Source organism: Gymnoscopelus microlampas (genome assembly GCF_963454915.1).
Source record: "Gymnoscopelus microlampas genome assembly, chromosome: 6".
NCBI classification, from domain to species: domain Eukaryota; kingdom Metazoa; phylum Chordata; class Actinopteri; order Myctophiformes; family Myctophidae; genus Gymnoscopelus; species Gymnoscopelus microlampas.
In genome coordinates, this window is record NC_139943.1 from 43,410,895 (window position 1) to 43,429,087 (window position 18,193).

An 18,193-nucleotide genomic window follows, 5' to 3' on the forward strand; every position below is an offset into this window, starting at 1 on the left:
ATATGTCCATAGACCATATTACAGCCTACACATCATGTAGGCCCTACAGATATGCAGCAGGAGGACCACATTGAAAACAAGTGTTTCATTACGCCTTTGTGAATATCCTTCCTGTTATAAGTTATATTGTGATTACTTGTATTTATTTGACACAAATCAAATAAAAAACAGACAGAGTCCTGAAATGTATGTGTTGCTCATTTGATGCTGACCTACTCTCATGTGGTGGTGTGTTTTGCCAGCAATTTCCACTAGCACCAACATTAAATGTAAAAATCGTTGTATTTAAAGGTAGTTCAAGCTACAATCTGCACGTTCTCTTTACAAAGGAAAGAGAACAATTCATTCAGCGGTTGCATCATGACACCCACGACCGGACCGAGACCCCCTCTCTGCTGTCGTCCCACACTGTCCCCTGAGGATGGATATTGCGCGTGCGCACCCAGAGTAACAAGATGGCGGAGAGTGCGGAACTGAAGGTAAAGCGAAACCCAGCGTTACATTTGACAAATAAACGGTTCACGCTCAAAGGCGTGTGTTACCCATCATAGAAACACGATTAATTGGCGATACACACGTTGTTCCAAAGTTCACGGTAACACCGCGGTAATTTGCGGACCGGCCGGACTGTTAGCTTTCTGCCTAGTTAGCATTAGCTTTGTTATTGTTGCCGAGGTTCCGTTAGGTAAGGGAAGGTTCCTCTCCTGCAGACAAGGCCTCACAGGCAAGCCTGAATTTAAACGAGATAAAAACCACACTATTGTCGTCCGTTCCACTTCGGTTATTGGCTAGATTAGCCACCAAACCTAAGTAGTACATTGTAAACTGTGCTGCCATGTATGCTACAACGGTATCTGTGTATTCCCTGGTAAATCAACGCAGTTTATGAACATTAGCTACATTAGCTCGTAGTAGTCCACTGAATATAATCAAAAACTGAGCTGTTCGTTCCCGATTCATGCGATTTACAGATTATGATCAACGTTGGTATGATTGGGTTAAAGTCGCAGAATTGTTACAGTTTTCAATTTAGTCAAAGAGATAGATAACAGCATCAGTCAGTTAATTCATTCAATTCCAGATTGCCCCTCCCCCCGTCATCTGAAATGTACTGAATTTGGCTTTGAACAAACGGTGCTGTGAGTCTTGATAAACTGTGTCTTGCGCTAATTAAATATTTAAATTTCTTTATTCTGATCTCAAGATCACCTATCATAAACTCACACCTGTCCTGTCACTCTTGTTTCTCTCTTCTCATGCACTTCATAGTTACAGTTCTGGTACCAAAAGTGGCATTTGGTTTGGATTTACATGATCAATATGATCAAAACATTGTGCACGCCTGAAAGGGTTAAGGCTGGTTGGCCAAGAATCACCCGCTGATGTCTTGTGAAGGATTCTTATTTTTTATTTATGCAACCACATTTCCAACTATTGCTATCTGCTGTGAGAGTGATGATTGTGTGAGAAACCTAACCTGTTGCATCTCCACACCTGTCTTTCATGTACTCTTCTCTTAGGTGAACGAGTGTAAGTCTATATTTCTGATGTAAAAACAAAACTATTGATGCTGTCTGCATCTTCATTAGTCAAGGAACAAAGTGAACTTGAGAACAGAGGTATCTTTCTGATGATATAAACCTGCACCAACCAACCACACCACTTACCTCTGGGAGAGGGAGTGTTGCACACTGTGTACTGTCGGTGTGTACTGATATGTAATTGTCTCTCAATGACCCCCAACTTTGAATATACATTGTCAGTATAATTGTGAATGTGTGGCCATGTTTCTCTATTTTCAGGCACTGTTCAACTCAGCACCAGCTTGAGATTTGGGATATGTGCAATATGTCATCATATCGATTATTGCGAAATGATATTACAGAATTAAAACTATGTTGGCATAACAAGTGGTTATGATAAGATTTATTTTTAGGAATTTTCAATTACAAGTCAAATCAATTTGGTTATTACAACATTTATTTAAAAAGGAGTGTGTTATTTCTGTGCTTTCCACTATGTATATTTTGTTGACATACTGTAACATGTTTCCATCCTTGGGATGGAGACAACTGCTTTACCATATTGCTTACCGTACTAAGCTTACAGTGAGAAGAAAGATGAATGGTTTGCATAGCATGTCACCTTGGCTAAAATTATTCAAAACACAAAAATGTGATTGGCCAAACACTGTTATTATATAGTCTGATAACACTTGTTTTAAAGACGTCATAGTAGACTATGCTAATATCAATTATCAAATAACAGTTTAACCCAATGTTTAATATGATCCGTACCTAATTGTTATACTGTAGGTCACTGAAAATAATGATAATCCGCATGTAGTACAATTTGTAGTTAGTATAATGTAATATAATAAGTTATGTTATGGAAAAAATATCAAATCGTTAGATAATTATCCACTCAACTTTAGAAGTGCTTTTCTGTTTCTATGTTTAACCAGTTTTGACAAAAAGCATAGGGTAAGAATGCATAATTCCAATGTTCCAATTCTTCCCTTTTCTAAGTTTAAAGTTAATGATTGTCGCTCTGTAATTAGAATACCCCCTCAATGCTTCTAGTTGGAACACTAGCGAAGTATAAAATAGGGCTTAAGTGGTTAATTTAATTGACAAAAAAAAGCTTAAAAAAATATATATAAAACAACATCCTTCTTGATTATTCGATTAATCAACGGTATCAAATCAACAAAATAGTTGCAGCCCCAGTTTCGCACTGTGGCCTTAAACAACCTAACAGTGTTCAGGAGGTTCACAGTGTTGCTTGCAATGCTGTTGCATTTCTGGACATAATCTGGACTGGAGTGCACCAGATGATTTCTTGGTTCAAAGATTAAAGACACAATTAGAAAACAGAATTATGTTAAAGCCTAAAAAAAAGAAAAAGAAAGAAAGAAGTCGAAGAACACAGCCTTGTTCATTCCTTTATGTGTCAACAAGGGAAACTAGACTTCCATGTTATTGTGTTATAGGATGTTTACTTTGTTCTTTTTATTTTTTTCTAGCAAATGGTTATGAGCCTTCGAGTTTCGGAGCTCCAAGTTTTGCTGGGGTACGCAGGCCGGAATAAGCACGGACGGAAACACGAACTTTTGACCAAAGCGCTACACCTGTTGAAGGCTGGCTGCAGCCCCGCTGTGCAGATGAAGATCAAGGAGCTATATAGACGACGCTTTCCCACCAAGATGGTGTCACCGGTGGACCTAGCCCTGCCCAACGTCCATTCCACCACCAACCTACCTGCAGGACTTACTCAGCTGGGCTATGACAGTCACGGCGCCCCCTCGCCCCTGCTGCCTGTGTCTCTACTTGGTCCTAAGCATGAGTTGGGTTTGCCTCACCTTCCCTCCGCTCTGCACCCTGTACACCCAGACGTCAAGCTCCAGAGATTGCCCTTCTATGACATGCTGGATGAGCTCATCAAGCCCACTAGCCTGGGTGAGTCCAGTCTACCACCACCACTTGCTCAGCAATCTGATAATGGGAATTATTTTACCAAACTCATGTGCTCACAGTAAGAGCAGGTTAACAACGGATATCTAGACTGTGCCATGTCATGTTTGGCGCTACCAGGCCCATTGATACTAAGATTTGATGCAACAACTCAACAGTTCCCTCACAAGGTTATTCAGAATGTTCTACTTCTCATGTAGTGGAACAGATTAGGCTCTTAGAAACGGTATTATTTGTTAAATGTCAGATTTATGTGCGTTTAGGTCAAATAGCATCTTTGTTTTTACTTAAGTGATAGCTACTATTTTTTATTGTTTTTAAATCCTTCTTTTTGTCATTTGTAGCCTCCGACAATAGTCAACGGTTCCAGGAAACATGTTATGCTTTTGCATTAACACCACAGCAAGTTCAACAGATCAGCAGTTCAATGTAAGTGTGGAACTGCATAATCATGATTTATTACATGAAGCAAAAAGCTGCAATTAATAGGTACCACAAAAAATATATAAGGTATATTTGCTTAGATGTTTGACCATCAACACTTCCGTTTGTATACAGAATAATCACATTCATCTGACTTCTATGTTAATCCTATAGGGACATTTCCGGGACCAAATGTGACTTTGCTGTTCAAGTACAGTTGAGGTAAGATGAACATTCTCATGCTGACCTTCATAAAAGTTTTTTTGAGATGATGGAAGTGCTCACACTGTCCAAATTTCCCTGTATTATATTAGTACGGTACCTCTCCAAACATGGCATTTGGTCTTCTAAGCACCTCAGCAGTACTGCCTTTCTACCCACAGATTTTGGGGCAGTTCTTTCCACTTTGTTTATTGTGTTGAATGTAGTGCTGGGCAATACTTTATATTAAATTATCCAAGATGACAGATACATGTAATTGTATACAGATGTAAAAAAAAAATATCCTCATGTTCACTGTATTTTTCAACGGTGTAAGGGAAATTGATTCACTAACATTGTACATTTAATTTATTCCAACTTAATTCTCGATCATGTTGGGGAGAGTGGGATTAACCAAAATTACTGGTACACCAAAAGATTTACCATAAAAAATTACTGGTTTGAAAAAATTACATTTTAACACTAAGTACTGTCTAAGAGAATATTCAATTGATTTCATATGAGATATGAGATGCAATTTTATTCCAACAACACAGATATTGTTGTGACTGTATACATCCTTACTTCTGGTATGTGTATGTGTAAAAAGTGAGTTGGATTTATTGTGCACTCCATTGATGTCATTTGCAGCAAGCAAGGGATTAAAATGATACATACTGTATGGGTGCACACGGTTAAGGATGCCTGGTACCCTCCCGGTCAAATGACGGGTGGAGAACGGAAAGGTGGAGTGTGTTGCACGTGTATAATGAGCGTGTAGTGGTTGCGAAACAAACATGCATGTGTTTACTCATTTGTTTGGTCCTCCGCCATATGGGATTTATTTTTTATTTGGATATAAAAGGCTACATATTGCCACTGATTCCGTGTGGCCAGGTCAGGCCTCTGCTGCCAGGAAGCCCCATCTCGTTTAAGGGTTACTATGCCCTTTATAAGGAAATATGTTGGTGACAGACTAATGTCAAACACGAAGATTTTCAAAAGAACTTAGAGTAAAAGGAGGGATATGGATATGTGCCCTGTGATTAGGACATTCCCAATAAATTACACAGAGCTGCATCATGCGCTCTTCATAATGAACCTTGCACTAAATCCTGAGTTTCATACATCCACGGTAGAAACGTTTCAGTGTACTGTCTGCGCTGGGGGACCAGTTAATGTAATAACCACCGTTTTTCTCTGTCATCAAGAGTTCAATACATCCATTCTTCTGACCAGCAATACTTTACCAACTCAGCCAAATTTGCTGTGGTATTTCATTAGATGAGAGAGTTTCAACACGATTTAAAAAATCTTCATCACTGTTGGATATAGTCTGAAAGCTTGGCTACAACTTAATTCAAATCTACCTCCATGTCTATCTGCTGTGTTTTTTCAGCACTTACTGGTTTTCTTGGCACAAGGAAAACTCTTTTGTTAGTTGACGCCGATCTTGCACTTTGTGTTCTTAGTAGTAGTTTTATGTTTTTGATCATCTGGAGTCGGGGAATTTCAACTCCATAGTCATAGCAGAAACATTTCTTCAAAAATCCTTCAAAAGTTTAAGCGGAAGGAAGGGCAGAGAAAGAGTGTGATGAGAGAAAGTGTTGCTAATTTGAAACATTGCTGTGCAAATTTCGATAACTTTTGTTAAAATCCTTGTGATGATTTTGGTAGAGACTTAGTTTATTCTGTGAAACTTTGAATAATTCCATGACACCTTAAGTGATATGAAGTGGTGGGCTGATAATACTGGCAAGTACTTCTACTTTCACTGCATACAAACCATTTATATATATTTTTAAAACTGCGATACTAAGCTTTCTAACCATGTGTGTAAGAAAAACTAAAAGGTGTAGAAATGCGTGATTGTAATGTTTACGTATACTACATGGAGTATACATACATATTCGTTATTTGTCTGTATATCAGCATACTAGTTCCAATATTAGTATGGTTTTCAAATTATGTAGAATTAGGTTCATAGAAGCACAAGTCATCATTTGTATGTAATTAAGGTTTCAATGTCGTTAGTCCTTTTGTGTGGCTGCAGTGAGCAGAGCGGTTTGTTGGCGTACCTCATTTTAATTTGACACAAGTATAGATGTAACTGAAATGAGTCTCCAAATATTTGAAAGTCTAAACTCTTAAAACACTAGCTACAGTGCCATGTTACAACCTGGTTGCTATGTCAAATGTAAATAAACCATAATTTCATATGATGCTCTTAACACATCGGGTGCCAGAGATTTATTAAAATATTTTACGTTCAGTGCCTGCATTTCTTCCATCCACTTACGTTGATATGTTTCGTGCTGTAGAAGCCCCGACGCGGAAGTGCATGTAAACAAGCGTGCGTGCGAGACGGCGGAGGGTCCCGACTAACGCCTGGAACAATAATATTTCCAACGCGATCCTCCATTGTAGCGTGATCGCCGATCGAAAGCTGCTCGCTTCCACCACGTTAAAAAGAAATGGAGATATTACGTTTTTAGTCAAGGAGATAACATTGGAAAGGCCGACCGGAAGGATTTTTGACATGGATCCACATCCGGCCTCTCCTTCTCAGAAACTCCTTGGATGATCCCAAAGTTTCGTTTTAGCGCCCCACGTGGGCCCCACGTATAAAAATAAAATTGGGTCAAAAACGGACCGTTTTCGGCACTCCTCGTTTGGATTATGAAAAACGGTCCGGACCGTTTATGGCACTCATTGTGTTAAACATGGCAGTGGTTTACACATAATCCATCACCCCAACCCTTTATAGATCCTTCGTATTACAAGAGTGAAGAAATGACATGTGAATTTTATAGTAAAGCTGTGTTCATGAAGTCATGTATTAATTATTTGTAGCAATATAATGCAAAAACCATGACGGCTTGCATAAAGTTTTACTCACCTTTTATGTTTATTGAGGTGTTTTGTTTATACTATACACTTATTTGTTTTTGCATTTTTGACATAAGCTCACAATATAAAATAATGTTAATAGGATCACAGTGTATTGAATCGTTAGTGCTGCATCATGATGTGTATTGTATTGATATTGTGTCGATGGGTGGTCCATGGTCAATGTTGTAATACCGCATATGCCTTTTAAGCCATATCGCCCAGCTCCAGTTGTAGGGAGAGTTAAATGCCAAATGAATGGCCATTATTTGCGCAGTATGAAAATGACGCTTGTGCAGCCAAGTGCGGCAGCAGCATAGAAGTTTCCAGAGAGGCTGGATTTCAGAAGTCAAAGCATCCATCTATAAATTCCAGGAATTTCTGTCTGTATGCCTTGCGTATCTCGAGAACTGTTCATCCAATTGACTTCACCAACAGGCACGCGTTCCAGAATTTAGTTTACTTAATTGTTTATATTGAATAGAGTGCACTGCATGCCTGTGGTCCCGCAGGGATTTGTGGCACTGGCTGAAATAAAACTTAGTAAATATCTTTATGTTTCTGAGTCTCAAACTTGTAGATGTCTCCACACATGCTCGTCTACACCCTTCCACAACTGTTGGGTTAATGGTGAGAAACTACTTGTGTCGGGAAAATTAGAAATTGTCATAATAAATTGGGAGAAAATAAAACAATAGATTGAAATCTAATCTAAATCTCACTGGAAAAAAAGTCCAGTGTTGTAGCTAGATTATCCAATCATTTAGAAATGCGTTTCTGACAGCTATCTGAGTTTACTTCTCACACAGTCACTGTTCTTTTGTTCCAGATTTTGTTTATCAGAGACCAGTTGTCCCCAGGAGGATCATTTCCCCCCAAATCTGTGTGTTAAGGTGAACGGCAAACCCTGTAACCTACCGGTGAGTTCTGACAGCGTATTTTGTGTCCAATGTTGCATCTAATTGCAAAGGATTGGCACTAATTTGCAATATATGCCTTTCCTTCCTCAGGGATATCTTCCTCCCACCAAAAATGGAGTTGAACCAAAAAGGCCAAGTCGCCCCATCAACATAACCTCTCTGGTGCGGTTATCCACCACAGTCCCCAACACGATTGTGGTGTCATGGACCTCAGAGATTGGCAGGGTAAAGAGATTCATGCCACTGTGTTTGCATTCTAGTCTCTATGAAACGTCTTTGAAGGACAATGTAAGGTTGTGAAGTGTGATAATAGTATTAGTTACTTAAGCATGAACCACCCACCTTATTGATTTCCTTTTTGGTCTTTTTCAGAGTTTTTCCATGGCTGTGTATCTGGTGAGACAGCAGTCATCTACAGTGTTGCTGCAAAGGCTACGGGCCAAAGGAATTCGGAACCCTGACCACTCCAGGGCCCTGAGTATGTGGTTACTTGATTTTGATGTAATACCATCCAGCTGATGATGTCACACCAAATAACTACTTGCACAGACTTGCATACACATACTGTATTCCTTCTTCTTTCAAGTTTATTTCCATTTTAATACACGTTAAGTCCCCACACGCTCTGTATCGCAAAGGCATCAAATCAAAGGCACCACAGATTGTCCACATGGTGATATATTGTAGTTGCAGAGACATCAAAAACAGCCATTTCTCCTCTGCCACTAACAGTGAATTCTGGTTTAGAATGGGACAAAAAAATGGCGTTGTTTCTGCCCGTATTGAGTATAATCATATCATCGAACTACACACAAACACTGGTGTGTTTGTGTTTGTATTTGTTTGTGCTGGCAGGGTCTCACACAACAGTAAGTCCAATTGCGACCAAACTCTCTAATAATCTCTAATAATGAGCAATTTGCGGTTCCAACATGATAAATTGCTTGTGAATGTGATTAAACGACGCAAGGGTTGTTTATAAAAGATTCTGATTGCATATAAGTTATAAGATATATAAAATGGAATTATTTTATTATTATCAATAGCTTACATAACAAGTGAAGGATAGCCTACAAATACCCACACATATTTATAAATGGTCGATGATTCTCGAGTCCTGCACTCGTGTGCACAATTGTGTTTCCTGGTGTAGCAGATATTTTCACAGGCTGCGCACAAGGCACGCATACATTGTTTGGTGTAGTCCTGGCGTAAGACTTGGTACTGAACAGATGCTCTGTTAGTGTGTGTGTGTGTGTGTGTGTGTGTGTGTGTGTTCGTGTGCATGTGTATACATATTGTTAATGACAAAATTGTTTATACAGTCCTGCTCTGTCATTCATTCAAACAAATTTGTAATAACATTGTTTTCATAATTCAATGACTCAACACATTATACTTCTGCTTTTCAAAAATAAGACTACATTGTTGACTACATCTTTGCACTATACTAGGTCAATATAGATTACACTCAAAGGTGATAGGGATAGTTGTAAGGACGCCTAGCAGTTTCTCGGGGTACAGGGGGCTTTCACGTATGAAGGGGCCAAACACCTAAAGGGCGCTTCTTTCTGGTTTTGTCACTAATTAACTAGGCCACCACAAATTTGACAGCCGGAGCATTTGATTTTAACTTTAGATTTGTAACGTATTGTCAACCGCCACTGTTGAATCAAATCAAATTTTGTTTATGTAGCACATTTAAAAACAACTGTATTCGACCAAAGTTCTGCACAAGTTCAAAAACAAACAAAACAATAATAAGTGTTCATAAATGTATAAAAACATGTATCCACATGTTCACGAGACACACACACAGACTTATACCTGTACACACATGTTAAGATAAAGATGAGAAGAGATGTGATAACATTTATTAATAAAAAATGACATATAGCCATATATGACTAAAATATTCGATTTCTTGTACGTACTAAAATGTCTGTTTTCCTTATGTTTATCTCACAGTCAAAGAGAAGCTAACGGCTGATCCAGAGAGTGAGATTGCCACAACCAGTCTACGAGTCTCTCTCCTTTGTCCGGTAAATACTGCACACTGCTTTTATTTTGAAGAATCTGCTATTACTCAATTTAACTATCTAGATTGATATACTCATGTTCGGTGTACGTGGTCAAAGTTGGACTTGCATGCCCCAAACTACTTTTTGGGCAACAATTTGTCTTCTAGGCCCTAGGACTATGCAAATTAGATCCGGGTTTCAAGGATATATCAAGACATAAAGTATTACTACACTACATTAGCAAAGGTAGTAGTAGCATCTTTTTTGTCCCCGAGGGGCAATCGCGCTGCAGATAACTGCAACTAACTAATGATGACATACATTCTAATAAAATAAATTAACAGAGAAATGTAATAAAATAGAAATATATGCGCCACCAGGCACGGTGGCGCAGTCGGTAGCGCTGTCGCCTCACAGCTAGAAGGTCCTGGGTTCGATTCCCGCCAGGGACGCTGTGGGCGCTGGGGGCGTGTTCTCTCCTCCACGTCATCGGCGCCCATACCCTAGGTGGGGTTGGTGAAAGGGCCTACTCTGTGTGGAGTTTGCATGTTCTCCCCGTGTCTCCTAGGGTAGTTAATACCCTCACAAAAACATGTAGTAATCCTGGTCACTATACTGCCTCCCCCTGGTCAGCCGGGGCGCCTGATGGAGGAGAAGGGAACTGGTTGGAATAACGTGTTCCTTCCACGCGCTATGTCCAACCAGGGAAACTCCCCCCTGTCGGGTGATAAGAAGCGGCCTGCTTGCTCCTCATGCATTGAAGGAGGCATGAGCTTCAGCTTGGGCTCTCCCTAGGCTGGCAGAGGGTAGGTAGTGCCCAGGATTACATAGGCAATTGGCACTGGGTGAAAAAATGTGGGTTACAAAATCGTGGGATAAAAATTATAAAAAAAATAAAAATAAAAAAAAAGAAATATATGTAATTACATAAAAGTGCCTGTTCACCCAGCAGTGCACCCAGTTCACCCAGCAGTGCCAGTAAACAAATATACCCTACCTTAAATATACTGTATATAAATCTCATATGTTTCATATGCTGCTATGATACCTGAATTTCCCTCCAGGGAACAATAAAGGTTTAACTTGGCTTATCTTATAACCCTAACCCTACAGTAAAAAAAAAACAAATCAATCATCAGCACTAACCCACTTTGTTCTGCAACATGCTATCATTAATTAACTTTGAGCTTATTTTATTTGTGTGTATGTGTATTTTTCAGCTTGGGAAGATGAGACTGACTATCCCTTGTAGAGCAATGACGTGCTCGCACCTTCAGTGCTTTGACGCCACACTTTACCTCCAAATGAATGAGAAGAAGCCAACCTGGGTTTGTCCGGTGTGTGACAAGAAGGCACCCTATGAACACCTCATCATTGACGGGTAAGCTAATGTTACACCCTGCTCCACAGCCATGGATCATTAGAAAATTGTAAATCCACACTGTGTAAGTGTGGACATAAAAGTCTATTTTGTCAGGTTTCCCAAATAAATGTATGTTTTTTTTTTGTTTTTTTTTACAGGTTGTTCATGGAGATCTTGAACAGCTGTACAGATAGTGATGAGATCCAATTCAAAGAGGATGGGAACTGGTCGCCTATGAGGTCAAAGAGAGAGGTGCAGGAGTTGTCTGCTTCGTACAATGGCGACTCTGGTACGTAGCGTGCAAGCAAATCTTTCACACCCTTAATGTGAGTCTGTTCCATAGTGATCAGAAGAAATATTTACTTTCATTTTTGTAGATTCGTGTCGGACGGAGCAGAAATATAGCTCGTCTAATGACAACGGCAGGAAAGTGGACGTCATCGACCTCACATTGGACAGCTCCTCGGACGAGGAGGTGGATGATGAGCCTCCTCCTAAACGCGCCTGTCCCTCCATGTCACCCTCCTCTTCACCTGTAAACAAGGGGTGAGTCTTCCAACCAGCAGTTAAACATGATCTTAGATAGGGCATCGACCATGGGCTCAAACAGTTAACATACATAGGCACTAACGTAACCACAACATCATGGGCTAAAATCACAAAGCCTTTGTTACATGTCATGCCCTTGATCTATACTGTACCAGCACTTCTTAGCTTCACAGCTTATCTGCTGTTTTATTTGGTTAATGTCTTACTGAAGCTTACCCATGATAATTCTGTTAGTTTCTTGCACTCTGCATGTCGCCTAAGCATTAATACTGTGTTCTACAACCACATCTGATATTTGGCCAATGTAACATGCAACACCAACAGACATGGAGAGGGGGACTTTAACTCATTTAGTGCCACTGGGCGTCTAAGACGTCCGTTGTATCATAAGCCCTGTGCCACTGGACGTCCAAAAAAAAAAAAAATTTCAGAACCCAAGATATGATGATTTGAAGTGTCCTTGAGCAAGACAATGAATCACTAAGCCCGATGAGCCGGCTGATGCCTTGCATGGTTGCCTCTGCTGTCATTGTGTGAATGTAACACACTTTGCAAATTCCTTTCGATAAAGGTGCTATAGAAATAAGTTGGTAAAAGAGCTAATTATATCTGTCAGTCGATCAACAAGGGCATCTATCCCCCTTGTAAGGCGCTAGATCAGGGAGATGGATTGCTGAGGTGGAGTGCCACCCCTGCTGTCAGCTTCCAGTACTTAGTACCCAAGATATGATGATTTGAAAATGTTCTGCTCCATTCACTCTTTGTTTAACTTCTTACTGAAAACGGCTCCTAAGCACTTTTTTTTTACAATGAATTTTGGCTCTGGCACTCAGAGCCAAACTGCCATAAATAAGTCAAGCACTGAATGAGTTAAAATAGTTTGTTATATGAACAGAATTTTAAGAAATCTTATTTTTCTCTTCTCCCCCCCCCCCCCCCCCAACCCTTCTGTGTTTCTGTAGTGATGTGAAATTTTCTCCACTTAGAGTGTTGAATCTACACGGCCAGTCCTCCCCTGTGACCAGAGCTCCCAGTATGCCGCCTGTGGATACAAGTTACATTCCACCACCTCCACCTCTCATCCAGGACTACCGCCACTACTATCACACACCCAGCGACCTGCCAGGTTAGAGCTTTCACTTAACCCCATCTTAAGTATCCCGTCACTATCTCGTAAACACAGCTAATACATGTTAACAAAGAATGGACCAAGCAGTAAATGGACTAAATGCACCTTCTTTCATTTCTTGCAGATCTTAATTTCTTCTCCTTCCTCCAAGGCGATAATCAGGTAAACAGACTTGTGTGTGAACTAGGGATGAGATTGACGAATAGTTTTACAAACATTTAGCCGACATTATTATGTAGTTTATTAACGGTTAGTAAGGTTGAAATAAAGTTATGACCCACATGTATGTGTACACAGAATTTATGTTTATCATGGTATGATACATTATATTTATTTAGGCTCCTTTCAAAATGCAACCTTAAACATGACAAATAAAATGTAGGCATAATAATAGCCTAAATTGTGTTGTAAACTGCTGGATATCAGGGCAAAGAAATACGACGTTGACACTAACTAAACAAAATCACATTTCCAGTGGAGTCAACAGATCAACACCGACCCAGGCTTCTGGCTGCTTGAGGTTGGCCTACATATTTTTTTTAAGGACAATTAACGCCTCAATGTGTTCTGGTGTCAATTTTAGTGCATAATCTGTTGACCGAGAGAGACTGAGAAAGGGATAGAAAGGGATTGAGTGAGAGTCGGAGAAAGAAAGACAGAGAGGATTGAATGCGATAAGAATTTTACAATCAACTTTGTCATCGTTCCTTCTTCCTGAAATGATCCCAAACTGAGCTACACTTAATCCATTTAATTTTCATCTGGCCATTGTTTGCTTTTTTGGCTCGCTCTAGGTGCACTCTCGCTTGCTCTGATCAGCTGGCAGAGTATATAAACCTTCCAGACATTTAAGACTAAAACTAATGGTTTATTGTGTCTCCCCAAGTGTGATTCAAATAATAACCTCTCCCCCATTATTTAACAAAATAATATTGTATAAAATAGATAACATGTATTTGTTTGTATGAAACATTATGCAAATTAACCAATACGCTGTTATGCATACAGTATATTTTGTTTTGTGGGTAACAGTGGCTCAGATAGAGTGGCCGTTTTGGAACCCTCCTGCCTTTTATGTCGAAGTGTCCTTGAGCAAGACAATGAATAACTAAGCCCGATGAGCCGGCTGATGCCTTGCATGGTTGCCTCTGCTGTCATTGTGTGAATGTAACACACTTTGCAAATTCCTTTCGATAAAGGTGCTATAGAAATAAGTTGGTAAAAGAGCTAATTATATCTGTCAGTCGATCAACAAGGGCATCTATCCCCCTTGTAAGGCGCTAGATCAGGGAGATGGATTTCTGAGGTGGAGTGCCACCCCTGCTGTCAGCTTCCAGTACTTAGTGCACATCTTAGTTTCCTTTGAGCCAGGCTACCCATACACCGAGTTAGTGCTGCCCAGTATCTAACCCAGAAACTAGCAATTCAAAGACACAGGTTGGACCGACTAGGCTGCCCGGCCATACCTATAGAAATGCGGACCATTTAACTGTTGTCATCACTAGTACACACCATTGAACGACAACATAAATGTATCTGCCGATGTCATCATCCCCACTCTTTTCTCTGTGTCTTTGTCTGATCCATCAGCATTACAACATGGTGATGGCGGCGGCAGCGGCCGCGTCCGCCTCTGCCTCGGAGGACCACGACTTGCTCCTCAACCGCTTCCTGCCCTACGGCTCATCCCAGATGTTCCTGGAGCAGCCTGGCACACCCGGTGGCAGCACTCTGACCGGTGCCAATGGGGGAAGCAACAGTGGCAGCACCAGCAGCCTGGTGTCCTCCAGCAGTCTGCGGGACCGTGACAAGGATCGGGAGAGGGACAGAGACAGGGACAGCCACGGCATCTCAGCGGTGTCGAGGTCTTCGGCGGAGGCGGCCGCCATGGCTGCAGCGGCGGCCATGTACGGCTCCATATCCGACGTTATCTCGCTCGATTAGAACACACACACACACACACACACACACACACACACACACAGAACTGAGAACCAACTGGTGGGAGAACTTGGGAACAGGAGTTCCTTTTGTAAATACAGAAGAAGTGGAAAAGACGAAAGAATACAATGCTATGTACAGAGAGAAAAATCTATTTTCAATTTTACTTATCGTATGTATAAAGACTTAGGACGCTTCCTGTCCAGTGAGTTACTTCAGTTGATATTTTTCTGTGAATACTGAAGACTTTTTTCACACCTTCATGTGGTCCTTTGATTAGATTGTACCTTTTGTACTTGGTTTTTACGTTTTATTTGTTTCACTATTCCATGTCAATGGCATTATCTCTATATAATGTAAAGTGCACACACACCTGTACAAGGTGACAACTTATGGAACATAATACTTAGAATATAAAGAAAATGCAGATAAATGCATAACATTATTTTTATTTTCTAAAGTGCGTACTCATACATTTTTCGACAGCAGAAAGATCTATGATTTATTTTTACCACAACGGTAGATTTTCTTTTCTGTTTTTTCTTTTTTTTTTCAGACATTCAAGCTGTGGTTGTTATTGTTATTTTGTTATTTTTCATTAATTATTTATGATGTAAGTTATGTTGGATATGTGTTATTTTAAGAGCATTCCCAACGCCTTTAGGAGTTGTTGCCACTAGAAATGCAAAAACAGATGCTAGATCCTTCTGTTGTCATAAATCTGCACTCGTATTTGCTTGCTCAATTTATCCGTGCTCTTCTATAGTGAAATAACATGATTGTTTTATAGTTCAGAGTGTGATTAATATGTATACATATTAATTGGAAATTGGTCAATATTGTTGGACCAGGCATTTGAATTTGTGGGAAGGAAGTGTATTGTTTAGCAAAGAATCTATGTGCTTCTGCCTGCTTTTGTCACCAAATTATGAATTTTGACTATTATTTAAATGTAAAATAAGGGATGAGGACAAGTTGTTTTGTCACAAAAACATGAGACCACTATCTGATATTGAGTTATACACTTATATTTAGTGAAGTACCATTGGTACTTGATGTTGGCGTTATCTCCAAACCTGACTATTCAACATCTGCGACAAGGCTAGCCTCTGGTCCACTCAGTTTTTTTATTTTATTTAAAAGGCATACAAGTGTCGAGTTCAGTCAGGTTTTTAGTACTTGCTTTTTACATAAAGGCAATTTTGACCAGTGAAGGGTTCACAATTATAGAATACAGTTATGGCATAGTTCCTGGCTTTGCATGCCTGATGTTGTACTCTGCAAACCACCTGGAAGTTAATTTGTTGGAACCTGCTATGCTTATTACTTTGTGAAACCATAACACGGGAACAGCCTACTTTGTGTTCAGTGTATTTGCTGCAGCCGAATACTGAAATCACAATTGTGATGGTTGAGAAAAGAATCATTCAAGTTATTTTGCTCCCTTTGCTTTTTCTCCTGACTTGTGCATATAATTAGGATTATTTATTATCATATATTTTTTTGCATTTGTTTGATCTGTGGATATACATTGCTGTCATTGTATGTGATATTTCTTTTGTAATTATATAATTAATGCTATTTAAAGATACTGTTGCTTGACATGCATTGTAACATTTTTTGTTCTATTTCCCTCTGTCCGTTTTACTATGAGATGTCAGTAACACAATGGACTGATCATTTTGACTGCCTCCCAGGTCTACTGTGCTGTTTGATATTTGTATGAATTAAACAAATATAAAAAAGCACATCTTTGTAGTTGGTCAGTGATTAGTCCTGATGCAGCTCCCCATGTTTTTAAAAATAATGTACTAAGATGTGTTCTTAATAAATACACCATGGTCTCTATATGGCTCCTTTCAGAAATATTAAATAAAACAACCACTTTGAATATTGTGAACTCCAATGTAGTAGTCGTTACCAAATTCACCTGGCCTGTAACCAGTAAGATGCCCATAGGTTCCAATTGATAATTCAAACAAAAAGAAAAATATATATTGCCTTGGGGACTGAATCAGGGCTAGTGTCATAGGTATGGGTAGTGGGGTGATATCATTTAAGCCTGTGGCTTAGTGTTGAATATTAAAAGGGGAGTGTGACTGTGACAGTAACATAACAGCCATATTATTCTCAGGTCCAAAATAGCTTGTGGCCAGCGGTTCAATGTATTGGATTTGGGGAAGCTGTGGTCTTTGTTTTATTTTTATCAATTCTATGGACTGGAGGTTTGTTCCACGAAAAAACCTTGTGCAGTAGACTGGTTGTTGGTGTGACGTAACAGTATAACCCGATTGATTGAATACTTTATTAACTGTTTGCAAATAGTACAGTGGTACGATGGTGCTAAAAGGATAACACAAAAAGCCCCACGGGCTTGTTTCCAGTGTGGTCCTGTGTATTCAATTCATCGAGACATTTAAAGACATACAATAATATATAATAATATATACACGGCATCATCATCATTTGGTAGCAATAAAAATGTATAAGTACAGTAAACAATTTGGGGGTGGGGGGGGGATCATTTCATTTCTGGTGTTAAGCTTAGACTTTAATCACTTTATACAGGGACCAGTAACAAATTGCAGTCAGGTGCTGTTTCAAGGCGTTTTTTGTTGGTAGTGCATTCCACATTTTGGTGGCATAGCAGCAGAACTACTTTAACCCCATGTGTGTGCCGAATCTGGGTTGAACGAGACCAGTGGAGCTCCCTGGTGCTGTGCCTGTGTGTTTGTCTTTTACGTTATTGAAGCAGTTTGATAGGTACATGGGTGTCTCTATCTTCCGAGATTCTTTGACTTCCAAATCAGAAATTGTAAATAAACTGGTAAAGTGGTGCCGTCTTATCCTGATGGATAATAGGGTTTGTCCAAATCAGAAAGGGTTCAGCGTCAGTCACAATTAATGTGAGGAAACTTGTAACAAATCATGAACAGGATAGGTGGGCACCAAGGAAGAGCGGGCACCACAGTGTTAAATTTGCTATTTTTTCCAAAAATGTAAAAAAAAAAAGAGTAAATATTTGAAAATGTTTTTAAGTAAAGTAAAGTATACATGATTAGAACATGCTTAAACATTAGACAATTAAGATAGATATTATTTCTACAAATTGATACAAAACCTGTATATCCAGTCATTTTGGTTCATAAACAAGAAGTTGAAGGATAATAACTTGATTATGATGTACCGCGCATGTTCACATCATGTATACTTTACATTGCTTAAGACCATTTTTCAAATATTTAATCTTTTAACATTTTGGACAAAATATGTTAAATTATCGA

At 39.5% G+C, this 18,193-nt stretch overlaps 1 protein-coding gene across 5 annotated transcripts; it reads left to right on the forward strand.

Annotated features, from left to right (window-relative positions):
• Positions 1-443: 443 nt before the first annotated feature.
• pias1b (protein inhibitor of activated STAT, 1b) lies at positions 444-16,500 on the forward strand. 5 transcript variants are annotated; one of them, XM_084059702.1, is made up of 16 exons: positions 449-479; positions 1,521-1,704; positions 3,026-3,458; positions 3,818-3,902; positions 4,071-4,118; positions 7,816-7,906; positions 7,997-8,131; positions 8,279-8,384; positions 9,875-9,948; positions 11,148-11,308; positions 11,449-11,579; positions 11,668-11,836; positions 12,802-12,965; positions 13,093-13,130; positions 13,444-13,488; positions 14,559-16,500. In XM_084059702.1, the coding sequence occupies exons 3-16, from the start codon at positions 3,029-3,031 to the stop codon at positions 14,910-14,912; spliced, it is 2,031 nt and encodes a 676-aa protein (XP_083915828.1). In that variant the 5' UTR covers positions 449-479; positions 1,521-1,704; positions 3,026-3,028; the 3' UTR covers positions 14,913-16,500. The 5 variants fall into 5 exon arrangements, with proteins under 5 accessions (XP_083915830.1, XP_083915828.1, XP_083915826.1 ...); XM_084059700.1 differs by lacking the exon at positions 1,521-1,704 and having other exon boundaries at positions 450-479; XM_084059701.1 differs by lacking the exon at positions 1,521-1,704 and having other exon boundaries at positions 450-479; positions 12,826-12,965.
• The last annotated feature ends 1,693 nt before the right edge of the window (positions 16,501-18,193 follow it).

What these genes read in the sequence shown, in the direction of transcription:
- pias1b (XM_084059700.1), top strand. Translation starts at nt 456, where the DNA reads ATGGCGGAGAGTGCGGAACTGAAG. An exon ending in GAGTCTCTCTCCTTTGTCCG is followed by an intron (nt 9,949 to 11,147) that starts GTAAATACTGCA and finishes TGTATTTTTCAG; the next exon opens with CTTGGGAAGATGAGACTGAC. An exon ending in CAGGCTTCTGGCTGCTTGAG is followed by an intron (nt 13,489 to 14,558) that starts GTTGGCCTACAT and finishes CTGATCCATCAG; the next exon opens with CATTACAACATGGTGATGGC.